The 25,561-nt window shown below is 37.8% G+C and overlaps 1 protein-coding gene across 8 annotated transcripts; it reads left to right on the top strand.

Annotated features, from left to right (window-relative positions):
* The first annotated feature begins 14,989 nt into the window (after nucleotides 1-14,989).
* Nucleotides 14,990-18,104, top strand: LOC136202745 (uncharacterized). Of its 8 annotated transcripts, none has more exons than XR_010674565.1 (4): nucleotides 14,990-15,222; nucleotides 15,882-15,976; nucleotides 16,595-17,766; nucleotides 17,861-18,104. XR_010674565.1 is itself a non-coding variant. In XM_065993586.1 (3 exons), the coding sequence occupies exon 3, from the start codon at nucleotides 16,687-16,689 to the stop codon at nucleotides 17,713-17,715; it is 1,029 nt and encodes a 342-aa protein (XP_065849658.1). In that variant the 5' UTR covers nucleotides 14,990-15,222; nucleotides 15,882-15,956; nucleotides 16,595-16,686; the 3' UTR covers nucleotides 17,716-18,104. The 8 variants fall into 8 exon arrangements, 1 of the variants encoding a protein (XP_065849658.1); XR_010674567.1 differs by having other exon boundaries at nucleotides 16,616-17,766; XR_010674563.1 differs by having other exon boundaries at nucleotides 15,882-15,956.
* The last annotated feature ends 7,457 nt before the right edge of the window (nucleotides 18,105-25,561 follow it).

Here is a 25,561-nt window from a genome sequence, read left to right on the forward strand (position 1 = left end):
TTGAGGAACAAGCCAAGACTCCGGAGAATCCAAAAACTGCTCAAGATGATACACATCCTGCTTTAACTTCACCCACTCAGGATGAGCAGATCAACATGATTAACCAAACTCCACCTCCAACTCAGCACGTTGACAACTCAGCTCCTGAAGCTAATCTGCATCAAAGTCCAGTCACAAATCAAGGTGATCAATCTGGCAAACAGCCAACTCCTCCACCCTCAAGCTCAATTCCAGCCTCTGAGACAAATGCGGCTCAATTCACCTACTTGAATGCCACTGAGTCAGGCCGACGCATCATTGCCTCTGCTCAGTCCTTGTTTCAAGAATTGAACCCTCCTCAAGCTGATACTGCTATATCTTCTCATACTGAGTCCTCTCAACTGCCTGGAATCACTCAGCTTCTTAATGAACTAAGAGGACTCAAGGATCTAGTAAGTGTTATGACCACCATTCAAACTCAGCAACCAAGGCAAGACCAAATAACAAAGTTGACTGAATTGGTTCTCACAATGGTGAACCATCTGAACTCAATTGAAGGCAAAATCCAACAAACGTCAGAAGTGAATCCAGGATATGCAACTTCTACTGAGCTTCAAGGCCATTTTGCTAAGTTAACTGCAGAACTGACCAAATCAAGTGCACCTGGCAATGCTGAGTTTGCCACCTCTGCTGAACTTCAAGAATGCTTTACCAAGCTTAATACTGAGCTGACCAGTACGCGTGACTTAGTATCCTCCTCCTCCCAGTGTACAATTGACCAACTAAGTGAAGCAGTCAAGAATAGAAAGGAGAGGCTGAGTACTCGGTTATAGTACTCAGCGGTAGATATAGGAGTGAGTAGAGGTATAGAGGAAGGTACTCTTGTATACTCAGCTTCTATTGTAAAAGGTTTTGTGCTCTACCTTTAAAGAGCTCAGTAGAGAATTCAAAAAGCTCGGACGAGTTTCGGGGACTGGACGTAGACGGAGAGGCCGAACCAGGATATGTCTGCTGAGTAACATATTTCTAACCCTTAAACTCCTTTACATATTGCTTGCTATAAAACTGACTAAGTAACAAACTCACGCTGAGTTGAGTGCACTAAGAAGCTGAGTTCAGGAATAGACTCTAAGTGTTATCTCCTGACTCAACGAAAGAAACAAACTTAGTCACAAGTTGACTAAGCTTGTGTCTTAGAATTACTTAGCGCCTCTGTGTAAACCTTTTTTTAAGAAAAGAAGTCAGCCTAAACGGACAAAATTTTAAATAGTTCCTATCCCCCCCTTGGAACTAAATTTGTCACGTTATAAGGGACCAACACTTCCGACTCGAGGAGAACCTTTGTAATATCTACCTTAATCTCATCTTTTAGCCTCTAGCGATTCGTACCTGTTTTCCATTTGTCATAAGAAACATCTCTGTATCTCCCAGGGCCATTGTGACAAGTTCTTCCTCTTCATCATCCTTGGATTGCGGGCAAATCGTCAAGGATGCCGAATATGTCTCCTGAGCAACTCTTTGATTCCCTTTGACCATTACTCCTCCCATGGCAGTAGGGATGTACATGGTTAGATGACGAATGGATATGAGAGCAGCTGCCTCTAAGATGAAAGGTCATCCCAAGATGACATTATAAGCCAACTGACCATCCATAATGGAGAACTCCAGATCTCCCTTCCAGACTTGATCTTCATCTGCCAACTCGCATTCCAACATTACCCGCCCTTTCGTCTGGATTGTGTGCCCTGTTACTCCCAGGATGTCTACAATGGTGGTCTCCACCTGAATAGGATCGATCTTGAGCTTGGCGAATGCCCCTCTTGTAATGACGTTGTAGTGTCGATCATTACTCTTTTCATTTCCCATCCTTCCACCATCATGGTGATGACCAGAGCGTCTGCGTGAGGAGGAACCTCTGGGCCTACATCTGCGAAAGGGCGGTTGAGTGACATCCTTTCGAGAGCAATGGTTTTTGCCTTCTTTAGCGCGGGTTGATATCCTGGTCCGCCCGCTATGACATTGATGACTCCTTTTGCCTTCTTTCTCGGATCATCTCTTGGTTTATCACCGTCGCCTTTTTTGCTATCATTTTGGACGAACCGGTCCAACTTTCCCCTTTCGATAAACCTTTCTATCTCTCTGGCCAACTCCCAGCATACATCCGTCTCATGACCATTCCTCCGGTGGTATTTGCAATAATTTTTAGGATTTTCCCCCGTGTTGGTGTACTCCCCTCCCTTTGGTTCGGGGTATGAAATGCTCCGCTTGTGTTGGCTATTCTCAATCCACATTAGCACTTCACTTTTGGAGGCATTTAACGGTGTAAATGACGGGATGTATGCAGATTTGTTTCTAGATCCTCTTCGCCTACCTTGGGATGATGAATCAGGGAGTTTTTCCTTGTCCCGTCGACGAGATTCGCCTTTGTCTCTCTTGGGTGGAGATATAGACTCTCTGCGGATGTCATCAACCTCCATAAAGTCCTTGCACCTTTCTATCAGCTCCGCCATATTCCTCGGTTTGTTTCTGATTAAATCCTCTTGTAAGCTTTTACATGTTGTGTTTTTCACCAGCGCTTCTACTGCCATGGAGACATCTACATCAACAATGCGGATACACAATTTGTTGAAATTATCAACATACTCCCGAAGGGGTTCATTCTCTTTTTGTTTTAACTCAAAGAGCTTTCGCGATTTAACCACTGGAGGAATGCATCCGGCGAATTTTGCACAAAATTCTCGACTTAACTGATCCCAGCTGTCTATCGATCCTGGGGGAAGGGACTGGAACCAATCGTAAGCAGGACCCTTGAGCGTAGTGATGAACATCCGACACAACACCGCCTCACTGGCTCGATTAAGGCCAAGCAACATGCGATACTTTCTTGCATGGGCCTCAGGATTATCCTCACCTGAGTAGACTTGGATGTTAGGAATCTTAAAGTGCCTCTCGGTTTCCTCAGCCTCGATCCACGCTGTTAAAGGCGAATCACGGTTGGCGAATGGGTTATGCCTGACATTCTCTTCGTTCTGACGGCGTACCTCGGCTCTGATTTGCTCCTCCATAGTACGTCGATTCTCCCTAGGACGTCTTCTGCTTGGTGGTCTACTTTGAGAAGACGAAGAGCTAGAATCGGATGATGGGTCTGATGGTGACCTTCTACCACCTCCGCCACGTCCGCTAGGAGGAGCTCGCCTATTTTCTCCTTGATTTGGTGGCGGATTTTGTCTATCCTGTCGAGGTAATCCAGCTTGCCGCTCGTTTCTCCTTCGGTCAGATGCTGGAGGAGATCTACCTCGCCGTGGTGATCCATGCCGAGGGCAAGAAGGGGATTGAGATCGCTCCTTTCCATGTGTCTTTTTATGCCTCTTGTGCCTCCGACCCTCCTGACTGCCAATGGTGATCCCAGGGTTTGTGGTGCCTCTAGGAAGAGTTGGATCATTCCTTTGACTCCCTTCTGGAATCTCAGAAAACAGCCTTCGATTCAACGGTTGGCTACTGGCGAGCACTGGATTGACAACTGTGGAATCCGCAGGGTGAGAAAGAAAAAACGACGAGTCACGATCATTGGGTCCTATGAGAGTATTCTGCCATTGTGATGGCGTAGGAGCCGGATGGGGACGACGGAGAGTGAATGGATGAATCATTAGGTAAGACCTTAGCCGACTTTCCATGGTGGGTCCATGCTCTCTTCCGATGGATCCCGCACAAATTTCAATGAAGGAGTCAGGCGACATGCTCCCCTCACCATGTACGGTGGGTGCATCAGGGTCAACGCGTCCAGCATTTGTAGTGAGATTAATCGATGGTGTTATGGATGGTGTTTCTGTTCCTGTGGAGGGATTAGACCCTCCGCTTGTCATGTTTAAAACGTGAACGAAATCCTTATTAGGTTAGGATTCCACGTTCACCGCACCAATTGATAGCTAGGGATGGATTTCTGATCAACTTTCTTCCCTGTGGGGGCGTCGTTGGGTTCGACGGGGGGAAGCTCCGATGCCAAAGTTAGTATGGAATAAGGAGAATAAACAATATTGACAGAGGTAGGGTTTAAGGAAGAGAATGAATGTGTACCTCAATAGCTCGGGGTGCAAGATATTTATAGTCATGTGATCGTAACTTCCAGTAACCAGAAAGTCTCCATTAATGCCTCATCAATGGCGGTTACGGATCTCCCTTAAGTATGGCCGTTAGCTCATTAACGGTTCATTAATTACCTTTATTGGGGATCGGCTCGGACGAGCGGATCGAGACGCGTAGGCGGATCTCGCGTAGGTTTGACTACGGATAGCGCGTGGTGGAATCTAGGAGATTGATGCGCCTCGCGGCGTTCGGTACCGCAAGGCTCACTAAGGGATAAGTGTACCCCGTCGTTATCAAGTAATAAATCTGGAAAGTCCAGGTATCGAATCCACATGACTTATTTACCACAAGTATCGAGCTACTTGGTCTCAGGTGTTATCTAGGCTTTGTGGGTTTTGAGTTTGTTTGTTTAAGTTAATCTACTCCTAGGTTGAATTACGCTACTCCTAGCTAAGTTATGCTAATTCTAACTAAGTTATTCTACGCCTAATTAAGTTAAACTACTCCTAATTAAGTTATACTACTCCTAGGTGATCTTTCACTAATGCAATTACCCGAAGGAACATGGTATGAACGATAATAATGAAGTTAGGTTATTAGGTCTATTGATTAAAAACCTAATCTAAGTCACTTGTATTCAAGGCGATTAATCCTACTTACCCTCCTGAAGTTCCTAGTGCGTGATTCCCTTGTAAGGCCGAAACTAGGTCTAAGGCTCAGCAATTTGGGCTTAATCAACTAAGAGGTCGTCAATCTCCTAGGCTCTGACTAGGTCAGATTCAGCTCACAATATGTGCCTACTAGATTTTGGGGCTTTTGAATGAGTTAAACCAATTGAATAAAGCGTAAGACAAAGATTAAACAAATAATCATAGAACAAAATAAGAGCTAAAATATTATTAAAGGCGAAGAACAATGTCACAGGATACAATTAGCCTAGGATTCATAGACTGTATCAAAGAGTACAAACAAGGAAAGATAAAAGGAGATACAAAAATCCCTTTCAGGGAACCTGTCTACTCTGTAGCCGGCTTCCTAGGTCTTAAGGACGGACCTTGAATATTCCTCGGTGAACAGCTTTGAAGGAGCTTCAATGGAGGTTGAAGAAGATGGAGGAGATGGAGAGGAACTTCAAGGGGAAAGCTAAAGTAAATTACAATAATGAAAGATATCTAATTTACAATGGAAAAGTTCTATTTATAGTTGTAGCTCGGGCCCTCGTTTTGACCTATTTCGTATCCTTATGCAGGTGGGAAGTCGTGGGACCGGTCATAGAGTCGTGGGGTCAAAACTTCTTATTTTGACCAATTCCCGCAGGTCAGCTCGCCGAGCAGGGAGCGCTGCTCGGCGAGCTGGCCCTTGCAGGCCAGCTCGTGGCGAGCAGGCCCCCAGCTCGCCCGAGCTGGCCTATAATGGCCAGCTCGTCGCGAGCTAGCATAGCCAGCTCGCCCGAGCTGGCCCAAAGGCCAGCTCGCTCAAGCTGGCCTAAAAAGGCCAGTTCGATGAGCCGTTTTGCCCTGCACGCTTCCACATGGTTGCTCAATGTTCCACGATGTAATTTTCGCCCGAATTTATCCCTGCGCATGCACGAAAACTCCAGATAACATTAGTCTCGAGGCTAAATTGACCCGCCAATCGCTCATTTTAAGCAAACGCTCCGTTTGGTGCGACTTTTGGCGGATCAATTAGCTATAAAAGATAACGGAATTATATCATACATGCCATTTTTGGCCTTATTTGCCTAAAATGATCAGAAAATGAGCCTAAACAACAAAAAGTTAATAAAACATTTCCAATTCCTAACTAACTCACACAAAGGCATATAAATGCGAGAATTGCTCGCTTATTCATGAAATAACACTAAAACCCGTCCTAAAACCATACCCAAAGATAGGGGTTTTTGACCCCTATCAAACCTCCTCGCACTTAAAACTTTACTTTCCCCAAGTAAACTAAAAAACTAAACCCGCAATCACAAGCAAGCTAGAAAACCTCCCGGTTTGACTAGGTACTTGACACAAATTCGAGCATTTGTAATTACATGCATTCGGAAATACAAAGTAGAGACACGATATCCAAAAGCCGCATTTCAATTATCATAGGTCATATGTTTTAAGAAAAAGGACACATGTTTAATTAAACGAGCTTAAGGGGATAGCTAAATAAAACACCTCACCATAGGTAGTTCACTCAATTCACACAATTTTGGTGGCTAAAGTGTTTACTTTCGGCTTATGTTCTTGCTTAGGATTACGTTGGTTTTGCACGTTCATCCGAGTTCCTCTACTATGCTACATGACTCCGATGATATCAAAAACAGCCTCGAATTGGGGTTGTAATGTGGTTAGAGGGTTAAAGGTACAACAAGGGTTAGGAGTTCTAGCGCTAGAAAAACAAAGTTTAAAGATGGCTTTAGCAAATTGTGAAGTGATTGAGCTTTTTATTTACATATATTTTTTTTTCTTTTCTGAGACGTTCTAATTTTAAGAACTGGGAGATAGAGTTCTCCTTCTTTTGTTCGTCTCTTTTCTTTTCTTTTTCTGTTTTTCTTTTTCTCTTTTTTTTTTGGATAGTGATGCTCATTCACTTCTTAGCCTTTTGTCTTGCTACTATGATGCCATAAACAAAGATAAAGCGTTAGAAGAAAGCAAATGCTCAATGCGAGCTTTGCAAAAACTGGGTTAGGTAACAAACCAAGTGATGGTTTGCAAAAATTGGGTTAGGACGAAAGAAAAATCTACAAACTACAAAAATATAGGCTCAAAGGGGCTTCCTAGAGTGGATGAAAAAGAGAAAATAAGGTAAAGAAAATGGTTAATTCTAATGAGGCTGATTCATCGTTTATCATCTCAAATCATTGCATGTAGGTTCAACACAGTATTAGGTGCAAAATCTGTAATCTTTCCACAAGTCAAAGCATTCACAAAAAAATGTCAAGAAAAAGAGCTTTTTGATGTTCGCTCTTAGGCACAAATTCAACTCACAATTCTTTGGGTTTCAATTTTGTGTTTACTAGTTCTCCCCAAACTCAAGTTTAACATCACATGCCTTCAATTCTTAAGTTATCTACCTAAGTAATGATTTTAGCATTTCTTCAAAAGTAGGGTCTAAATGCAAACTTTAGCTCATGCTTTTACAGATACAAGGATTGTGTCCTACACCTAAACTAGTTGTCATGCAATCTTAGATTCGGTTCTCAGCCCTCAAGGACAAATAACGAAGTTTAGATTCGAATGAGGTTCACGGTTTTAGGTCCAAAACATGCGAAAACATAAATAAAACCCGAAAACGCTAAACTAAACTATACACGACACAACAAAAATTAAAAATTATACAATTTTTGTAAGTTTGTCTACCCCTCCTCCTCACACTAAAAATGTGCAATAAGTTCCAACATTGCATCACAAACCATAAAGTACAAGTGCAAAAAGTTAGGGTGGAGAAGACAACTTACTGATCGGCCGGGGGGTATGTAATTGTCTGCAGGCGCAGAACTTGCACGTCCGAATTATCTTTGCCAAGATAAATCTTAAGACGGTGCCCGTTTACTTTCTAGGTGATCCCATCCTTCCCCTCGATTTCAACCATTCCGGAGGGGTGCGCGTTGATGACTGAGAATGACCCATACCATCTACTTTTGAGTTTGCCAGAGAAGAATCTCAATCGGGAGTTGTATAAAAAAGTACTTGATCGCCTATTTGAAAGGTTTTCTTTTGTACTTTCCTATCATTCACCCTTTTGGTCCGCTCTTTGTATAGCTTGGCGTTCTCGTAGGAATTGTACCGGAGCTCATCCAGTTTGTGCAGCTGAGTTAACCGTAGTTCACCTGAAAGCTTAGGGTCAAAATTTAGATATTTCAATGCCAAGTATGTCTTATGTTCTAATTCAACAGGTAAACATTTTTCAGGTGGGAGGTCTTCAAATGGTTCATTCGAGTTTTCAAATTCCTCACCACCTAGACCGAGTTCTAAAGAGGCATTTTTTATGTTAAGGTCAACTTCCTCAATACATTCATCTATTAGTGCATCCATAAAATTACAACTTTTGGAACGCTCTTGAGGAAATTTCATAGACTCGTAAACGTTAAATGTTACCTCTTTGTCCTGCACCCTTAGGACCAATTTACCTCCATGGACGTCTATCAATGTCCTACCGGTTGCAAGGAACGGTCTCCCGAGAAGAATGGGGACGGAGTCATCTTCTTCCATGTCGAGGATCACAAAATCGACCGGGAAGATCAGTTTATCCACCTTCACTAATACATCTTCAACTATGCCTCTAGGCTGTGCGATTGACCTGTCCGCTAGCTGTAGTGTCATGTTTGTTGGTTTAGGCTCTCCGAGTCCCAATTTCCTGAAAATTGATAAAGGCATAAGATTAATACTTGCTCCTAAATCACATAATGCCCTATCTATGTGCATGTTGCCTATCCTACACGGGATGGTAAAGCTCCCTTGATCTTTAAGCTTGGGGGGGGGGGGCAATTTATGAGTGATTATGGCCGAGCATTGTTCTGTTAAAGCCACTATCTCATTTTCCCCAAACTTTTTCTTTTTCGACAACATGCCTTTAAGAAATTTTGCATAGTTTGGCATTTCCTCTAGTGCCTCCATTAATGGAATATTGATTTCTAATCTACTAAGGATTTCTGAAAACCGAGCAAATTTCTTATCTAAGTTGGCATTTTTCTGTTTCTGAGGGAATGGCAGTTTTGGTGTATAAGGCCTAACTACTTTTTCTACAGCTACTTCAGGAGCTGGAGTTTCAGATACGGGACCGGGGTTGCTTACCACTTCTGGTTCCCTACTTACCTGTGGTGGTGGTTGTGTTTGTGATTGAGGTGCCACGAGTGTGTCCACTTCCTTGCTGCTCCTTAGGGCGATGGCTTGAACCGTTTCCTCTCGTGAGAGGAAAACCTCTTGGCATTCCCTTTCTTCCTGTCTGATTGTGGCGAGTTGGTTGCTCAGGGCCCTACATGCCTCCTTGTTGGCTGCTAGTCGGACGGATATCTCTCTTAAGAGGGTCATTATTCCTTCTGAACGCTCTGTTTGCCTGCCATAAAAATCAGAATTAGAAGGGGGATATGGAAGGGTATCCATGGGTGCCACGTATGGCGCCGGTGGATATCGTGTATGCTCCTGATCGTAAAAGTTGTAAGTTGGGGGTTCAGAATTATACCTTTGACAATTACCCAAGTAACTTACATTCTCACCTCTAGGTACGTAGTAGTTGACGTGGCATACCTCACCGGGGTGATTCTGGCCACATCTTACATTTAAAAAATCTGGAAAGTCCAGGTATCGAATCCACAGGACTTATTTACCACAAGTATCGAGCTACTTGGTCTCAGGTGTTATCTAGGCTTTGTGGGTTTTGAGTTTGTTTGTTTAAGTTAATCTACTCCTAGGTTGAATTACGCTACTCCTAGCTAAGTTATGCTAATTCTAACTAAGTTATTCTACGCCTAATTAAGTTATACTACTCCTAGGTGATCTTTCACTAATGCAATTACCCGAAGGAACATGGTATGAACGATAATAATGAAGTTAGGTTATTAGGTCTATTGATTAAAAACCTAATCTAAGTCACTTGTATTCAAGGCGATTAACCCTACTTACCCTCCTGAAGTTCCTAGTGCGTGATTCCCTTGTAAGGCCGAAACTAGGTCTAAGGCTCAGCAATTTGGGCTTAATCAACTAAGAGGTCGTCAATCTCCTAGGCTCTGACTAGGTCAGATTCAGCTCACAATATGTGCCTACTAGATTTTGGGGCTTTTGAATGAGTCAATCCAATTGAATAAAGCGTAAGACAAAGATTAAACAAATAATCATAGAACAAAATAAGAGCTAAAATATTATTAAAGGCGAAGAACAATGTCACAGGATACAATTAGTCTAGGATTCATAGACTGTATCAAAGAGTACAAACAAGGAAAGATAAAAGGAGATACGAAAATCCCTTTCAGGGAACCTGTCTACTCTGCAGCCGGCTTCCTAGGTCTTAAGGACGGACCTTGAATATTCCTCGGTGAACAGCTTTGAAGGAGCTTCAATGGAGGTTGAAGAAGATGGAGGAGATGGAGAGGAACTTCAAGGGGAAAGCTAAAGTAAATTACAATAATGAAAGATATCTAATTTACAATGGAAAAGTTCTATTTATAGTTGTAGCTCGGGCCCTCTTTTTGACCTATTTCGCATCCTTATGCAGGTGGAAAGTCGTGGGACTGGTCGTGGAGTCGTGGGGTCAAAACTGCTTATTTTGACCAATTCCCGCAGGTCAGCTCGTCGAGCAGGGCGCGCTGCTCGGCGAGCTGGCCCTTGCAGGCCAGCTCGCCCGAGCAGGCCCCTGGAGGTTCGCCCGAATTTATTCCTGTGCATGCACGAAAACTCCAGATAACATTAGTCTCGAGGCTAAATTGACCCGCCAATCGCTCATTTTAAGCAAACGCTCCGTTTGGTGCGACTTTTGGCGGATCAATTAGCTATAAAAGATAACGGAATTATATCATACATGCCATTTTGGCCTTATTTGCCTAAAATGATCAGAAAACGAGCCTAAACAACAAAAAGTTAATAAAACATTTCCAATTCCTAACTAACTCACACAAAGGCATATAAATGCGAGAATTGCTCGCTTATTCATGAAATAACACTAAAAACCGTCCTAAAACCGTACCCAAAGATAGGGGTTTTTGACCCCTATCAGAGATCCGCCACCGAGATGACTTGCTTGATACGCCACTGCTTCCCCGGTGTTTCCAATACGTTATCGTTTTGGTAAATATCCACTTTGATCCCATAGATAATATCTCGATGTTATTAAATATTGTTAATAAATATCATTGTTTTTTAGATGTAAGATGTGAAATTTAAACCCCAACCATTTATTTTTTAACAATTGAGTGATACCACTAAGCTACTTTATTCTTATTAATTAAGGTTCAATTTATTCAATTTTTAGATTGATGATTTATTAAATTTATAATTTCTTAAATTTGTAATATTTTTTATTTATTGATTCTTAACGGGTAAGGGTACCCGCAAATTAAATGGGAAGGGTATGGGATGCAAAAACTATATCCGTTAGGGTAATGGGACGGGTACGAATAATTAAAAAATAAAAGGATAAGGGTTTGAGAATGACATTACCCGCGGGTACCCTACCCGTTGCCATCCCTACTTACAACAGAAATTTATGAAACCACACAAACCCAAGAATTTTTCTAGAAATTCTGCCCAAATGTTTTCCAAACTCTCAATTTCTCTTAATTCTTAAATTACAAATACTTGTTAATTGTCTTGAATGATAAAATCATTGAATGATAAAATCATGAAGCTATATGATATTTATAAGACATAATTGATACATAAATCTAACAAAATAGTTTATGATTAGTTGGTCCAATTAGTACCTCCAAATTTGTAGTCCAATTAATACACATGAATGTTAATTTAACAATCATTTCCTTAACTATTAATTTCATATTCATCCTCCTCACCTTATGCCCTTTAAACTTATAATCAACAAACTCCAAGACCCACCAATTGTTATACAACTCGAACTTGCTAGATGGTACATGTTTAGTTAACATGTTAGCCAGATTCTCAAAGTATGAATCTTCTTCACTAAATTTGCCCTTCACTCACAACTTAAAAAAAATGATATTGAATGTTAATATGTTTCGATCTTTCATGAAACATTTGATCTTTTGTCAAATGTATAACGCTTTCGTTATCAAAATTCACATACACCACGTCTTGTTTTGTTGTAAGTTCACTAAGCAATTTTTTTAGCCAAATTGCTTCTTTAATGGCTTCAGATAATGTCATATACTCTACCTTTGTTGTTGACAACACAACTGAAGGATACATAAATGCTTTCAAACTAATAGCGGTATCACCAAGGGTAAAGACATAGCTCATCAATTATCTCCTCTTATCGAAATCTACTGCATAGTCAGAATCACAATAGTCAACCAAACTATTAGAAGATTTATCATATTCAAGGTAATACTAAGAAGTTTCACGCAGGTATGTTAGTATCCATTTCACCGCTTCCCAATAAGGTTTTCTAGGCACAACATATAGCGGCTAACCACACTAACTGCTCGAGCCAGAATATGATGAGTACACACCATATCATTACATAATGTTTTCAATCGTATTACAATAGGAACACACTCCATGTACTTCTCCTCTTCTTCATATTATGGTGATATTATAGTAGAAAGCTTGAAATGAGTTACTAATGGAGTACACTGGTTTCGAATTCCTCATGCCAAACCTCTCAATGAATTTTTTAATATACATTTCTTCGCTAAAGGTATACCTTAAAGGATGGTCAATGTGGAACCGCGTCCAAGATGGCCCCAGACACACTTCAATAGGGCTGAAACAATCGAAGCGGCCCAAGGCCATCGAGCAACAACCCAACATGACCCACAAGATCCGAACCTTAGCATTTCAAAGGATCTTCTAGAATCCCACGAGATAAAGAATTCCTCCCAGGGCTCGGACTCCTTAAGGGATCAATAATCCTAGCTCTGTAAGGATCCCCAAAGAAAATGACAACCTTAAACCTAATCAAACATTATAAATACACAGATATAGGCACAAAGTTTGGTACGTTAATTACTATATCTAAACTAGTCTATACACTTCCATTCGGTCATAAATCAGAAGCTGACTTAGGCATCAAAGAGGGTTTGTCGAACTCCATCCCCGTCTGACCTACACACTCTTTTATAGGCTCAAACACGACATTGGATCAGCATCACGGTTTGGACACGTAACCAAGATCAGGTAACAAGTTATCACTAAAAAAACTAAACTTTTTTTTAAAAGTACAAAAATAAACCATGTGGCTTGGGTCATTTTCAAACATAAACTAGTTGGTTTAAAAGTTGACAAACAGGTACGTTGAGGTTGATTCTGTTAGCAAACACAATCTAAACTGACTAACTGTGGTAAAAAAAAAGAAGAAGTCAAATGGCAGTCAAAGTCAAAAGGAAAAGAGTTATTTTTATCTTTATATTTTGTTTATTTTATAAATTAACCCCCTTATTATCTAACTATCCTAAACAAACCCCAAAACAAGAATGAAAAATCAAACACCATCTGCTCCATCTCTCATATATCTATTTAATCTATCTTTTACTCATTCAAAAACACGGTTTCACTATCACAATTGCAAATACTCCACTAAATATCAATTACCTCTGTTCCACAATTGCCACTTCTTCTTCATCTGCTAGATTCATCGAGCTTCCTTTCTGCAGCAAAGACCACGACCTTCCACCAAGAACTGAATATTTTGATAACCTCTCATCTGAATAAGAGATTGGGACACCTATTTTAGCAGTAGCTACCCTTAAAACCCCATTTCTTCAAGCTTTAAATGATATCATTACTAAAGAGGACGACCGTCCACCTTTCCGTGTAATCTGAGATAGTTTTTTTGGATGGACGAATGATGTTGCTCAGATTGTAAGAACTGCTAATCTCTCTTTCTCTGCTTCGAGTGCTTATGGAACTTTGGCTTATGTCTCTATTTGCCAAAATCTTCCTTATCTGCAAGGGAGTAGGAGAAAGGTGTACAAGGAGCTCTCCTACACAGGCCCCAAATTTAAGAGGCCCAATTATTAATTATTATGTGAAAAATTAAATGAATGTCACGCTCTAAGAGTCTTAGGGGGTCAATTCTTTTTTTTATTATTATACAATATCTAATTTTATTATATTTATTATGTTAAAAATCAAGTTAAAAGTATTTTGGTGTTTCATTTTGTAGAAACATTATTATAATTATATGAAAGTATTAATTTTTTTAATGAATATGGCCCAATTTTTTTTTCATTTAGCACAGGGCCCCAAAAATGTTTAAGACGGCCCTGCTTATCTGAATACTAATTTCGGTGAGTTTAACGTGCCTGGGTTTCCTAAATGCTGTCATTTTCATTAACTCAGTTGGATCAGATTACAGATGGAACTGATCTAGGAAATCAGTTAATGGAGTCATTGTTTTCATCTTCGTTGAAGTATTTTGGATGGTTTTGTAATAGAGTGGAGGAAATTGAACTGTTGGGATTGGATTGTTTGAGGAAATATGCAAACCTTCCGATATGAGCAATTTGGCCTCTTCTTCCTCTTTCGGATGACGGAAAAAGTTCAAATCTGGGTTTCTGACGAGTAGGGGAGAAACTAGGAATTTCATTAAGCTTTTTAGTTATTGTTTGCAACTCTGTGGTTTTGATTTGTTGATGAGAGAAAGAAGATAGATTAAAAAGAGATGTGAGAGAATAAGTAAATGATGATTTTGATTTTTTGTTATTATTTTATGGTTTGTTTGTGATAATTAAATAATAAGAGGATTAATTTATAAAATAAATAATTATAAGACAAAAACAACTTTTTATCCTTGATTTTGACTGACATTTGTTACCGTTAGTTAGTTTAGACTGTGTTTAACAAACAGAATCAACCTCAATACTTGTTAGTTAACTTTTAAACCACATCATTTATGTTTGAAAATGATTGAAACAACATCGGTTATTTTGTATTTTTTTTTTATAGAAATAAAAAAACTAAACTAAACATAGAGTTAATTCTTCCAAAAAAAACGTAGAGTTAATCAATAAGTTGCATCATTTAACTTTGAATTTTGGAGCCAAACTAGGTTTGGAGATTTTAAATTTGTAATTGGCTAATAGCGGCCAAAAGGTGCATTAATCACGAAGTAACTTGGGTTGGAGGTCAATTTTTTATCCAGTCACAATGAAACGGCGCCGGCTTGGCAATCATAATTTAAATCTAAAATAATAATAATAGCATCCACAAAGACTAGCGAACCCGGATTTGCCATGTCAGCAATTGGTCTGTCTGCGCTGATGCTTACTATTTATTTATTTATTATCTTTTTCTCTACCTCTTTCTCTTTCTCTGTTCCTTCCTCTTATTCCCATTTCTCGCGTTTCTCATCTCTGCTATCTCTCTCGATCGACCTCATGGATGCCCTAACTTGCTGACTCTCCTTCCCTTTCTTTTAATCACTATGGATCTCTTCTTGCCTCTAATGATCTTCGCCGACCCTCGTTAATCGTTCGATTCATACAAGTTAATCAGAGACAGACTTCATATTTTCAATCCCTATACACCTTTTTAGGTAAACTACCTTTGTTTTAACTCTTTCTCTTCCCCTACTGTACTTGGATCTGAACCTATCCTTTGCATCTGGGTTTTCTGTTTTTTACGATCGGATAATTCGATCCATTCCTTTCTTTTCTATTTTCTGGAGGATTTTTTTGTTAAATACTTTTTCTGTGCTTTGCTCTATGTTTCTATTAATAAGTCGGGAGTTCAATTGGCTGTTTAATTTTGTTTTTTCCAGCTTGCTTATGTTATGCATAGCTTCGAGTTTGTTTTGATTTTGTTTTTTATTTTTCCCGAGGTCGAAACCTTCCCTGGTTTTGAATTGTAGACAGAAAAGGACGACTTTTTCCTGAATAAATTAGGGTTTCGGGTTTGCCGTTGCCCAGCACTTTCATCAGTTTTAAATGTTTCTAGGCTTTTTCTGCATTATCGCAATAATTAATTGGTATTTTTGTGGAGGTTATGGAAGCTGAATTAAACTCAACCTTGATACAAGGAGAGTTCAAGGTTTCTGTGCATTTGTATTAATTAGGGCACGCATGAATCCAGTATGTCTGAAGGCAGTCATATTTGTTCTAGATATTGTTGCTTGCCGTCAGGCTGGCCATCTGAGTAGAAATAACTCACCTACTACTATGTGTTTATGCATGAGATTTGTTTTGTTTTTTTTAGGGGTGGAGGGGGGATGTTGGATGTTCAAACCAAAGAATTGAAAGTACTTCTTCACAGTTGGGATTCAAACCAAAGGTAGAAAATCATATTATTAGGTATATCTTTCTGTCGCGAACTATGTTGCATTGGAACTCCTTTTCAGTAACGGAAACGGTGGGAAACGGGTTCCTGGTTTAGGAAATTGTTTCCACCGGAAAACACAATCCAATTTCAATTCTGACTATTATTCTAGCTAATTGAAACTTTATCTTTAGCTAAAACTTCTTAATTAATGATAATTTATATTCCACAATTTCTAATTATTCCTATTTTATGCTTATTGTTGCAATCATATGTAGAGTATAAATACCAAATTTTCATTAATATTATACTTTTATTATCTATATTTTAATATTTACACGTTCCCCTACGTTATGTCTTCTATATTTGTTAGGAATAATGTTCCCAGTGTCCGTTTCCATTTTCGTGCAACATAGGTTGCAAATAATTATGAAAGTTATTCTTAGGACCATGGATGCTTTTTTTTTAAGGGGGAGGGGTCTTTCTGTATGCTAAAACGCTATACTTTTCGATCTGGTTGTGGATCTTGAATCTCTTTGGACTATTAATCTCTCAATGCCTTTATTTATATGTTTGAAATTGGTATTTCAGGTCTCATTCACATTGATTGACATCACTTCAGCTTAATTTTACTTTTGGATTGCCTTATGTAGGATCTGTATGTGATTGTGTAGGCTTTACATTCTTGTGTCGCTGTGTTTTGAGAGGCATTGGACCTTAGCTTAGTATTTTGCGGAGTCTTGAAATGCCAAAGGATAGAAGAGATCGTTCTGTGTCTTTCGATAGATGCAAAGCATCTCCTTACACATGCAGTTCCAGTCGTGGTGGACTATCATCGCCTAGACTCCCTTCAGAGACTGAGGAAAACTTCAAGGAATGGGAAGATGCCAGATGCCCAGTTTGCATGGAACATCCTCACAATGCTGTTCTCCTCATATGCTCTTCCCATGACAAAGGATGCCGTCCTTACATGTGTGATACAAGTTATCGTCACTCAAATTGTCTTGACCAGTTCCGCAAATCATTTGCTGAGACATCTACAGAAATTCTACAACCAGAAGAAAATAGGACAACAACTGCAGACACAAATGCAAGCACAGACACAATCACAGTTGTGAGCTCAGAATCAACTGTAACAGGGGAACAACTTGAGGAAGTGCCTTTCTCTGGGGGAACAGTTTCTGATGAGAAAAAAGTGCCACCAGCACTGGTGTGCCCTCTTTGCCGGGGTAATATAAAAGACTGGATTGTCATGGACCCTGCTCGTAGTTTTATGAATGCAAAATCAAGAAGCTGTGCCTGTGAAACATGTGATTTTAGTGGTACATATTCTGATCTCAGGAAACATGCGAGGCTAGAGCACCCCTTTGTTCGACCAACAGTTGCTGACCCAGAGAGGCAGCGTAACTGGAGGATGCTGGAACGACAGAGAGACCTTGGGGACTTGATCAGTACACTTCATTCATCCTTTGGGGAGGAGAGGGGTGAAGAGAGCATAATGCCAATTGATGACGGTGGTTGGCTTACGGTATTTTTTCTTATAAGAGTTTTTCGTCCTGGATCTAGTCCAAGAAGTAGCAGTTGGTCTGGTACTTCGAGAGCCAGAGGGCAGCTGAGTTTCAGGAGAAGATCTACAAGACTTTGGGGTGAAACTCATGATGGTGAGACTGGGTCTTCTTCTAGAGATGAAGAAAATGAATCTTCAGATGGTGGTTCAGGGCCCTGGAGGCGCAGTGAGCGTATTAGGCGGCGGACAACACCTGATGAGTCGTGATTGCAGAACTTGATAGGCTTGTTTTGATGGTTTCCTTAAGATGTTCCAGCTGTAAGTATTGCTTGAGATGTATGTTTTACTTGATTGGAATGTTAGTGGAAGAAGATGTTTTGACATAACTTCCTTGGCTGTGTTTCATTCACAGGTGGAACAGACGAGTTCTTTGCTTGAGAAGTGGATTCTGTTCCTGCGAACTTGGAACAGTTTTGATTTTAATTGTTTGAACGTTAATCGAAAGGGTGAACAAACTGTAATTTGGAAAAAAGAAATTTTTTCTTTTGAGTAATTTATATTGACCAGTTAGCGGCTGGTTCATTTAATTTGCGTTGCTCGATGCTATTTTACCCTTAACTAACAAGTACAATGAAAATAAACAGTGCATTGAAGAAGAGGGCTGCTCACGTGTTCACATGGATAAATAATGGTTAGATTTAAGTTTATTAGAATTTTATGATAGAGATTAAAATCATTTTAAAACATAGATCTAGATAAACTTATTTAGTCATACTATGTGAACACATTGAACGCCTCATCTAGTTATGAGGCAACAATATAATCTTATATATGTTTTCGGTGGTTGAAAACTAGGGGTGAGATTTGTAGATATGAGAGTTAATGGTTACGGCATCCCCATTTAAGCGAGGGTCCGAGGAGCGGTCCCACTATAAGGGTGTACTGCAGGCAAGTTTTCTTGACTACCAATATTTTGGTAAGAGACCGCTCTTAAGACTCGAACCTGTGATCTTTCAGTCACACGATAATAACGTTTACCATTGCACCAAGGTAAATTAATATTATAATTCGGTTTGATTCTAAATGAAAAGGTTAACTATTCATTTAAATCAGTTTAAAGAAAAAGTTACTGTTTATTTTAATTATGGATTATGATTTTATTTTTTTTATTTGACTATACCATCCTATTTAAGAATTTCCAAGGTTACTTTTGCAAAATTATTATCAGCCCATCCGACCATTTCATATTTTAGTTAATTGTAAGTTATAGATGATTTTCTTTTAACAAGTTTTTAATTTTCGTTTTACAATATTTAGTTGTTTACTTTTTACTTTATCTTTTAATATATATATATATGTGTTACTGTAATTATGTAACTTGCACTCTTGATCAAGATTTCGGTCCCTTGAAAATACAATAACCGTTAGAAAAGGGGTCGGAGACCGGCGAACCCTCTCTGATGATAAAGTCAGTTGATACACAAAGAGAATATCAAGGACTAGAAAGAAAGTATTATCAATGATTAGAATGAATTACCTCGATTCTGGAACAACTCTACTATTTATGGATAACAAAAGTGATACCTCAGACACGTGGTAGCTTACGATAGGTTAGTGGACCCTATCTTTGCGTGTCACTGTGTTTATGAGATTGAGGAGCGTGTACTTGGAATCCAGCATTCTGATTGGCCCATGTGTCTTGCAAGATACCTTTTAAAGAATTGTCTTCGGCAACATTGAGATGACCGAATGATTACTCCAGTCCGTACTTATATTATACTTAAGCCTCCTTCGTTCCTCTTTACGTTGGCCGAAGTCCACCTGAGCTTCATAAATCATAGTGAGACCACTTGTCATAAGCCCAAATGATTTAATACTATAACAATATGGAAATTAATAATAATAATAAAAAAAAGATATAAGTTGATATCTTACACTATTGGGGTAAATTACACCCATGATCATTGAACTTTACCCATTTTAATATTGTGGTCATCGAACTTCAATTCTTCATAGTATGACTATTGAATTTTAACACTTTGTTACCTGGTGGCAACTGTGACTGTTGACCATCCTTTTTCAACCGTTGACTCTTCTTTTAATCGGCTTTCTCTTTTAACGCATCACAAAGTAACCACACTCTACTAGTCCATGTTGTTGTGCACACTACATGTTTTGGAGTTATAAAAATAAATTATTTCATTTACGAGCAAACTAACATATAAACTTTAAGGTAAAAAAAATGAAATCATACTCCTTCACTACTCCATGGCAAGGTATATTGGCTTTTAGGATGTCATTTTAGTATCTGATAAATTCTAAATTCCCAACACAGAACAATATCATGTTTAAAACAATGTAAACAAATAAATACAAAAATAAATATTTAATATAAGTCTTGTTATCTCTTACTTATTCATGTGAGCCTAATTTTAAAGTTGGCAATTCCGAAATTTACTGAATCAAATGTGCATTCATGACATTTATCTAGAGAGATAACCAGAAGAGCCCAATGCTCACTAATAAATGAAAATACTTTTGAAGATCAATGATTAATAATCAATTTAATCATAGCTTTTACAACTAAAAAATAAATTATAATTAAATTTAATTTACTGTTGGTGGAAAGGACACAAAATGAATCTCTTCGAACTTTGTAATTCCATCGCACATGTCATGAAACGTGTAACACTATTAAAGTCCACTCGTAATTCAGTTTTTGCTATATTAGTTGGTCACAAGAATCCAATAGAATCTGACTCGGACTTATCAACATTCTGATCTCCAAAAGCTCTGCATATATATAGTTTTTTAATTTTAGCTGTTAGATTTTAAAGAAAAACTAAAAATTCAAATAAATTAAACAAAAAGTTTAGATATCTTACAACATAAAAATTTGCATAAATGGAGCACCGAGCCAAGCTACCTTGAGCATCTGAATGATATCATCTTGTATAAGCCTGATGCGAATCTTTTCAAGGTAACCAAATTCCAACTCACCAACATTGCCAAAATCAATGATGTCAATCGGACCAAAACCAAGCACCACATGTTCCTGTCTTTTACACAAGTCACTTAAAGGAGTAAAAGCTCTATTCTTTATGACTAAAAAAAACTGAACTGAATGCTACTGAACTGAACTGAATTCTACTGAAACTGAAATAATAATATAATCCTTTAAAAGTAGCAATAATTAAAATAAAAATCTTATAAAAATAATAATGGTTCTAATAATTATAATAATAGAGAAAAATAATTATAATTATAATAAGTAATGATAAGTTACTGAACTGATGACTGGACTGAATGACTGGACTGAATTGATTGATACTGAAATTAAGTAATAAAGAACATGACCTAAAGGTATCAAAGTACTATTTCAGTGCCACAAATGACTCATTTGTTACATGACCACTATCAACATGTGGCCTTTTGCCACTTTTCTTTGGAATGATGCTTGTTTAGTACCCGATTAAGTAGATATATTAGTACTCAATTCATAAATGTATAGAGAAATACATTATTAATATATTATAAGTATAAAAATAAACCTTGTGGTTTGGACTATTTTCAAACATAGACTATGTGGTTTAAAAGTTGGAAAAAAATGTACATTGAGGTTCATTCCGTTAGCAAACATATGTCAAATTGACTAACGGTGTTGGAAAAAAAAAGTCAAAAGTCAAAAGGGAAAGAGTTAATTTTGTCCTTATATTTATTTATTTTATAAATTAACCCTACTTATTATCTAATTATCATAAATAAATCCTAAAATAAATATTAAAATTCAAACATTCCATCTTTTATCTCATCCTTTCACATCTTGTACATGGACTGAATCCATCAAGAGTAAAGTTACTACAAAAAGACATGTTAAATCGAATTGCAGTAACTTTACCTTTGACAATACCATAAAGAAACACTACATGGTCATCACAATACCATAAAGAAAGGTAATGGAAAAAGCAACCATAATAAACAATATTATAAAATCCCCAAACTAGATAGTTAACCGACTCAAGAACAATGGTCAAAAGTCTTCATCTCCTTGACCACTCTCCATGAAGTATCATGTATAAATACATGATAAATAGGATTAATTGTTTGTTGGGTTTGTTGGGATATCTTATTAATTATAGTTAGTTATAGTTTTAGTTTATAGTTAAATGTAAACCATTTATGGTTAAGCCTATATAAGAAAGGCTTAAATATAAGTACATGTTAACTTTTGTATTCCTTCTTCTTTCATTAATAAAACTTTGCAGTAGTACTCTGTTATCTACTTTCCTCATCTTCTTCATTTCTACATATTTGATATGGTATCAGAACTTTTAATTTCCGCAATCCATGAAGATGTCGAAGGTTTCTCATAAAGGTTGATTCATCTCAAATTTTCATTCTCACCTGATTCAATTTTTGGGTCAGTTTTCTATTTCTTTGTTTAGTTCAGTTTTAGATTAAGCAATTTATCACCAGAATCCTTCTTGGATCTGTTCTTTTTTACGATTTTGTATTTCTTTCATTCTTTTCTTTACTCGATTCAATATGACGACGGAAATCCCCATTCCAAATTCAAACCCTAATCTCCAGAATTCATCTATGGGCTTGACTCAAAGTCCATATTATATTCATCCCAATGAGAATCACAGTTTAGTTCTGGTAACTCCTGTTTTTAATGGTAACAACTTTTATTCTTGGAAACGATCTATGCGAAGAGCTTTAATTGCAAAAAACAACATTAGTTTTACAGATGGAACTATACTATGTCCTTTGGCTGGAGCAGCAAATTATAATTCTTGGGTTCGTTGTAATGAGTTAGTTCTTTCTTAGATTAATCACTTTGTTTCTCCTACGATTGCCTAGAGTATCACTTGGTTTGATATAGCTAGTCAAGTTGGGGATAATCTTAATGACAGGTTTTCCCAGGGGGATGCTTTGAGAATTTCACAATTACAAGATGAGGTTTCTTCTATTCATCAAGGAGATTTAAGCATTACTGAATATTTCACCAAATTACAGATGGTTTGGGAAGAGTTGCTTAATTCCAGGCCGATACCTCAGTGTAAGTGTAATCTTTTACAACAGAGTAATACTTCTTGTGAAGACTAAAGAGTATCAAGAACAAGACTATATAATTCGCTTTTTTAGAGGGGTCAATGAAAGTTTTGCTTCTGTTAAATCTCAACTACTGTTAATGGATCCTCTACCATCGATTACTAAGACATTTAACTTGTTAGTTCAACATGAACGCCAGTTACATCAAGGAGCTACATCTTCGTTTGATGGGATTGATTCTACTGTTAATTTTTCAAAAACACAGAATGCAGGCCAAAAGAAGCAATTTTATAAGAAGAATGGAGGGCCAATTTGTTCTTATTGTGGTAAAAAAAATCATACAGTTGATCAATGCTATAAAAAACATGGGTTTCCGCCTAACTTCAAGTTTACTAAGAAAAGGTCTTTTGCTGCTAATGTGTTTACACAAGAAGGGTTAGATTCTCAATCGATATCACCATCTATTGAAGTTTCAGGATCAACTAACTTTTTGCAGCAGCAAGGCTTTACGTCTGAACAATGTCAAAGGCTCATTTCAATGCTTAATCAATCAGAAATGAAGGAAAATCATGAGAATAATCATTCTTTGAATGGGGTTCAAGCACAACCAACTGCATCTATTGCCTTACAACCTACGTTTGCTACTGGTAAGCCTATGCCCATTGTTTGTCATTTTAAACAGACTTCTTCTTATTGGTTAGTGGATTCAGGGGCTTCAGATCATGTAGCAAACTCTTTAAATTGGTTTTCTTCTTTACATTCCATCACTGATATATCTGTTAGTCTGCCTAATGGTTCTCAAGTAATTGTGAATAAAAAAGGTACAGTGATTTTATCGAATAGTTTGGTTCTTCATGATGTTCTTTACATACCAAATTTTTCTTATAACTTGCTTTCAGTTAGTAAGTTATTGAATTCTACTACTTGTTTACTAATTTTTTAGAATGATCAATGTGTTTTTCAGGACACTTTGACCCAGAAGAAGATTGGTACAGCTAGTTTGGTGAATGGATTGTATCACTTGTATGTTCATTCTGTTGTTGCTGTTAATAACATTAGTTCTGTTTCTTCTGTTGTTCATACTGTGGAAACACCTGTGGATTTTCCAATTTGGCATTTTCGCCTAGGGCATTTATCTAGTTCAAAGTTACATGACATGTGTAAGCATATTCCTGGTATAATAAAATCTACCGATTTTAATTGTTCCATATGCCCTTTAGCTAAGAAAAAACGCCTTGTGTTTCCTATCAGTAGTACTATTAGTAGTGCTGCTTTTGATTTAATACATTTGGATATTTGGGGTCCGTTGTCTGTGCAATCTATTAACGGCCATCGTTATTTTCTGTCTATTGTTGATGATTATAGTAGGTTTAGTTGGGTATATTTTTTAAAAACTAAAGACCAAGCAGGTTCTGCTATTCAACAGTTTTATCAAATTGTCTTTACACAATTTGGGACCAGAATTAAAAAGATTCGTTCTGATAATGCACATGAGCTTCATTTGGATAAATTTTACAGTGATATGGGTATTATACATCAGAAGTCTTGCCCTTATACTCCACAACAAAATAGTGTTGTGGAGCGGAAGCATCAACATTTTTTAAATGTTGCTAGGGCATTACGTTTTCAAGCTAAATTGCCTATGGTTTTCTGGACTGATTGTATAGCACATGCAGTACATTTGATAAATCTGTTGCCCACTCCAGTTTTGGAAAATAAAACCCCTTATGAGATGTTGTATCAAAAACCTCCTGATTATACTCATTTACGAGTATTTGGATGTCTTACTTTTGCCACACAATTAATAAATAAGGTAACTAAATTTCATGCTAGAGCTTTACCTTTTATATTCTTAGGATATCAGCCTAATGTTAAAGGGTATAAGTTGTTTGATTTGTCTAGTCGAAAGTATGTTACATCTAGAGATGTTATATTTTATGAGTCTTGTTTTCCTTATCATGTTTATGCACCATATGATAAGCATTCTTTGACTTACCCTACATTAGATTTTTCGTTAAGTTTGCAGAATAATGATTTAGATAGAGGTATAACTGAGCAGGTTTTGGGCTATTCAAGAACTATCACTGAACCTGTTATAGTTCATGAAGATAGCAGAATAAATTCTAGTAATGATCATTCTTGTTTTGTATCAAATGATTTTGCTGCATCTTCACAGAGTGATACACAAGGTGGACACACAGGTGTTATTCCTGTTGTTCAATCAAGACCGTCTAGGATTCGAACTGCACCTAAATATCTAAATGATTATCATTGTAATCAGTTATGGGTGGCTCACTTAACGACAAACAAACAATCTACTGAGGTTTCGGTGGATACGCAGGTTAAATATCCTATTGCTTCTTCTTTGTCTTATGAGAATTTGTCTGACAAACATAAAAAAATGTGTTTTTTCAATCAGTATTATACCTGAACCAAAAAGTTATAAAGAGGCTTTAAAGTTTGATTGTTGGAAAGCAGCTATGGCAGCCGAAATAAAAGCTTTGGAGCTGAATAACACATGGGTTGTTATTGATTTACCATTAGGAAAAGAACTTATAGGTTTTCAATGGGTGTTTAAGGTGAAACTTAAATCTGATGGCTCTTTAGAAAGATATAAAGCGAGGCTGGTTGCTAAAGGCTATAGTCAAACTGAGTGAATAGATTATCTAGAGACTTTTTCTCCGGTTGTTAAAATGAATACTGTTCGGTTATTGTTAGCAGTGGCCTCTATTAGGAAATGGGGAATATTTCAGTTAGACGTAAATAATGTGTTTCTTCATGGAGATTTAAATGAAGAAGTGTATATGAAAATGCCTCCTGGTTTTGAAACCGAGTCTAAAACTAAAGTTTGCAGGTTAACAAAATCGTTATATGGCTTGAAACAAGCCAGTAGGCAATGGAATGCTAAGTTAACAGCTTCGCTTATTCAATTTGGTTATGTTCAGTCTCCATTTGATCATTCTTTGTTTTTAAAGAAGAATAATATGCATCTAACTTGTTTGTTGGTTTATGTAGACGATATTGTTTTAACAGGAAGTGATATACAGGAAATTGATTC

This window comes from Euphorbia lathyris, chromosome 8 (assembly GCF_963576675.1).
Source record: "Euphorbia lathyris chromosome 8, ddEupLath1.1, whole genome shotgun sequence".
Classification (NCBI taxonomy): Eukaryota; Viridiplantae; Streptophyta; class Magnoliopsida; order Malpighiales; family Euphorbiaceae; genus Euphorbia; species Euphorbia lathyris.

Excerpts from the sequence above, each read along its gene's own strand:
- LOC136202745 (XM_065993586.1), top strand. The coding sequence starts at position 16,687 with ATGCCAAAGGATAGAAGAGATCGTTCTGTGTCTTTCGATAGATGCAAA.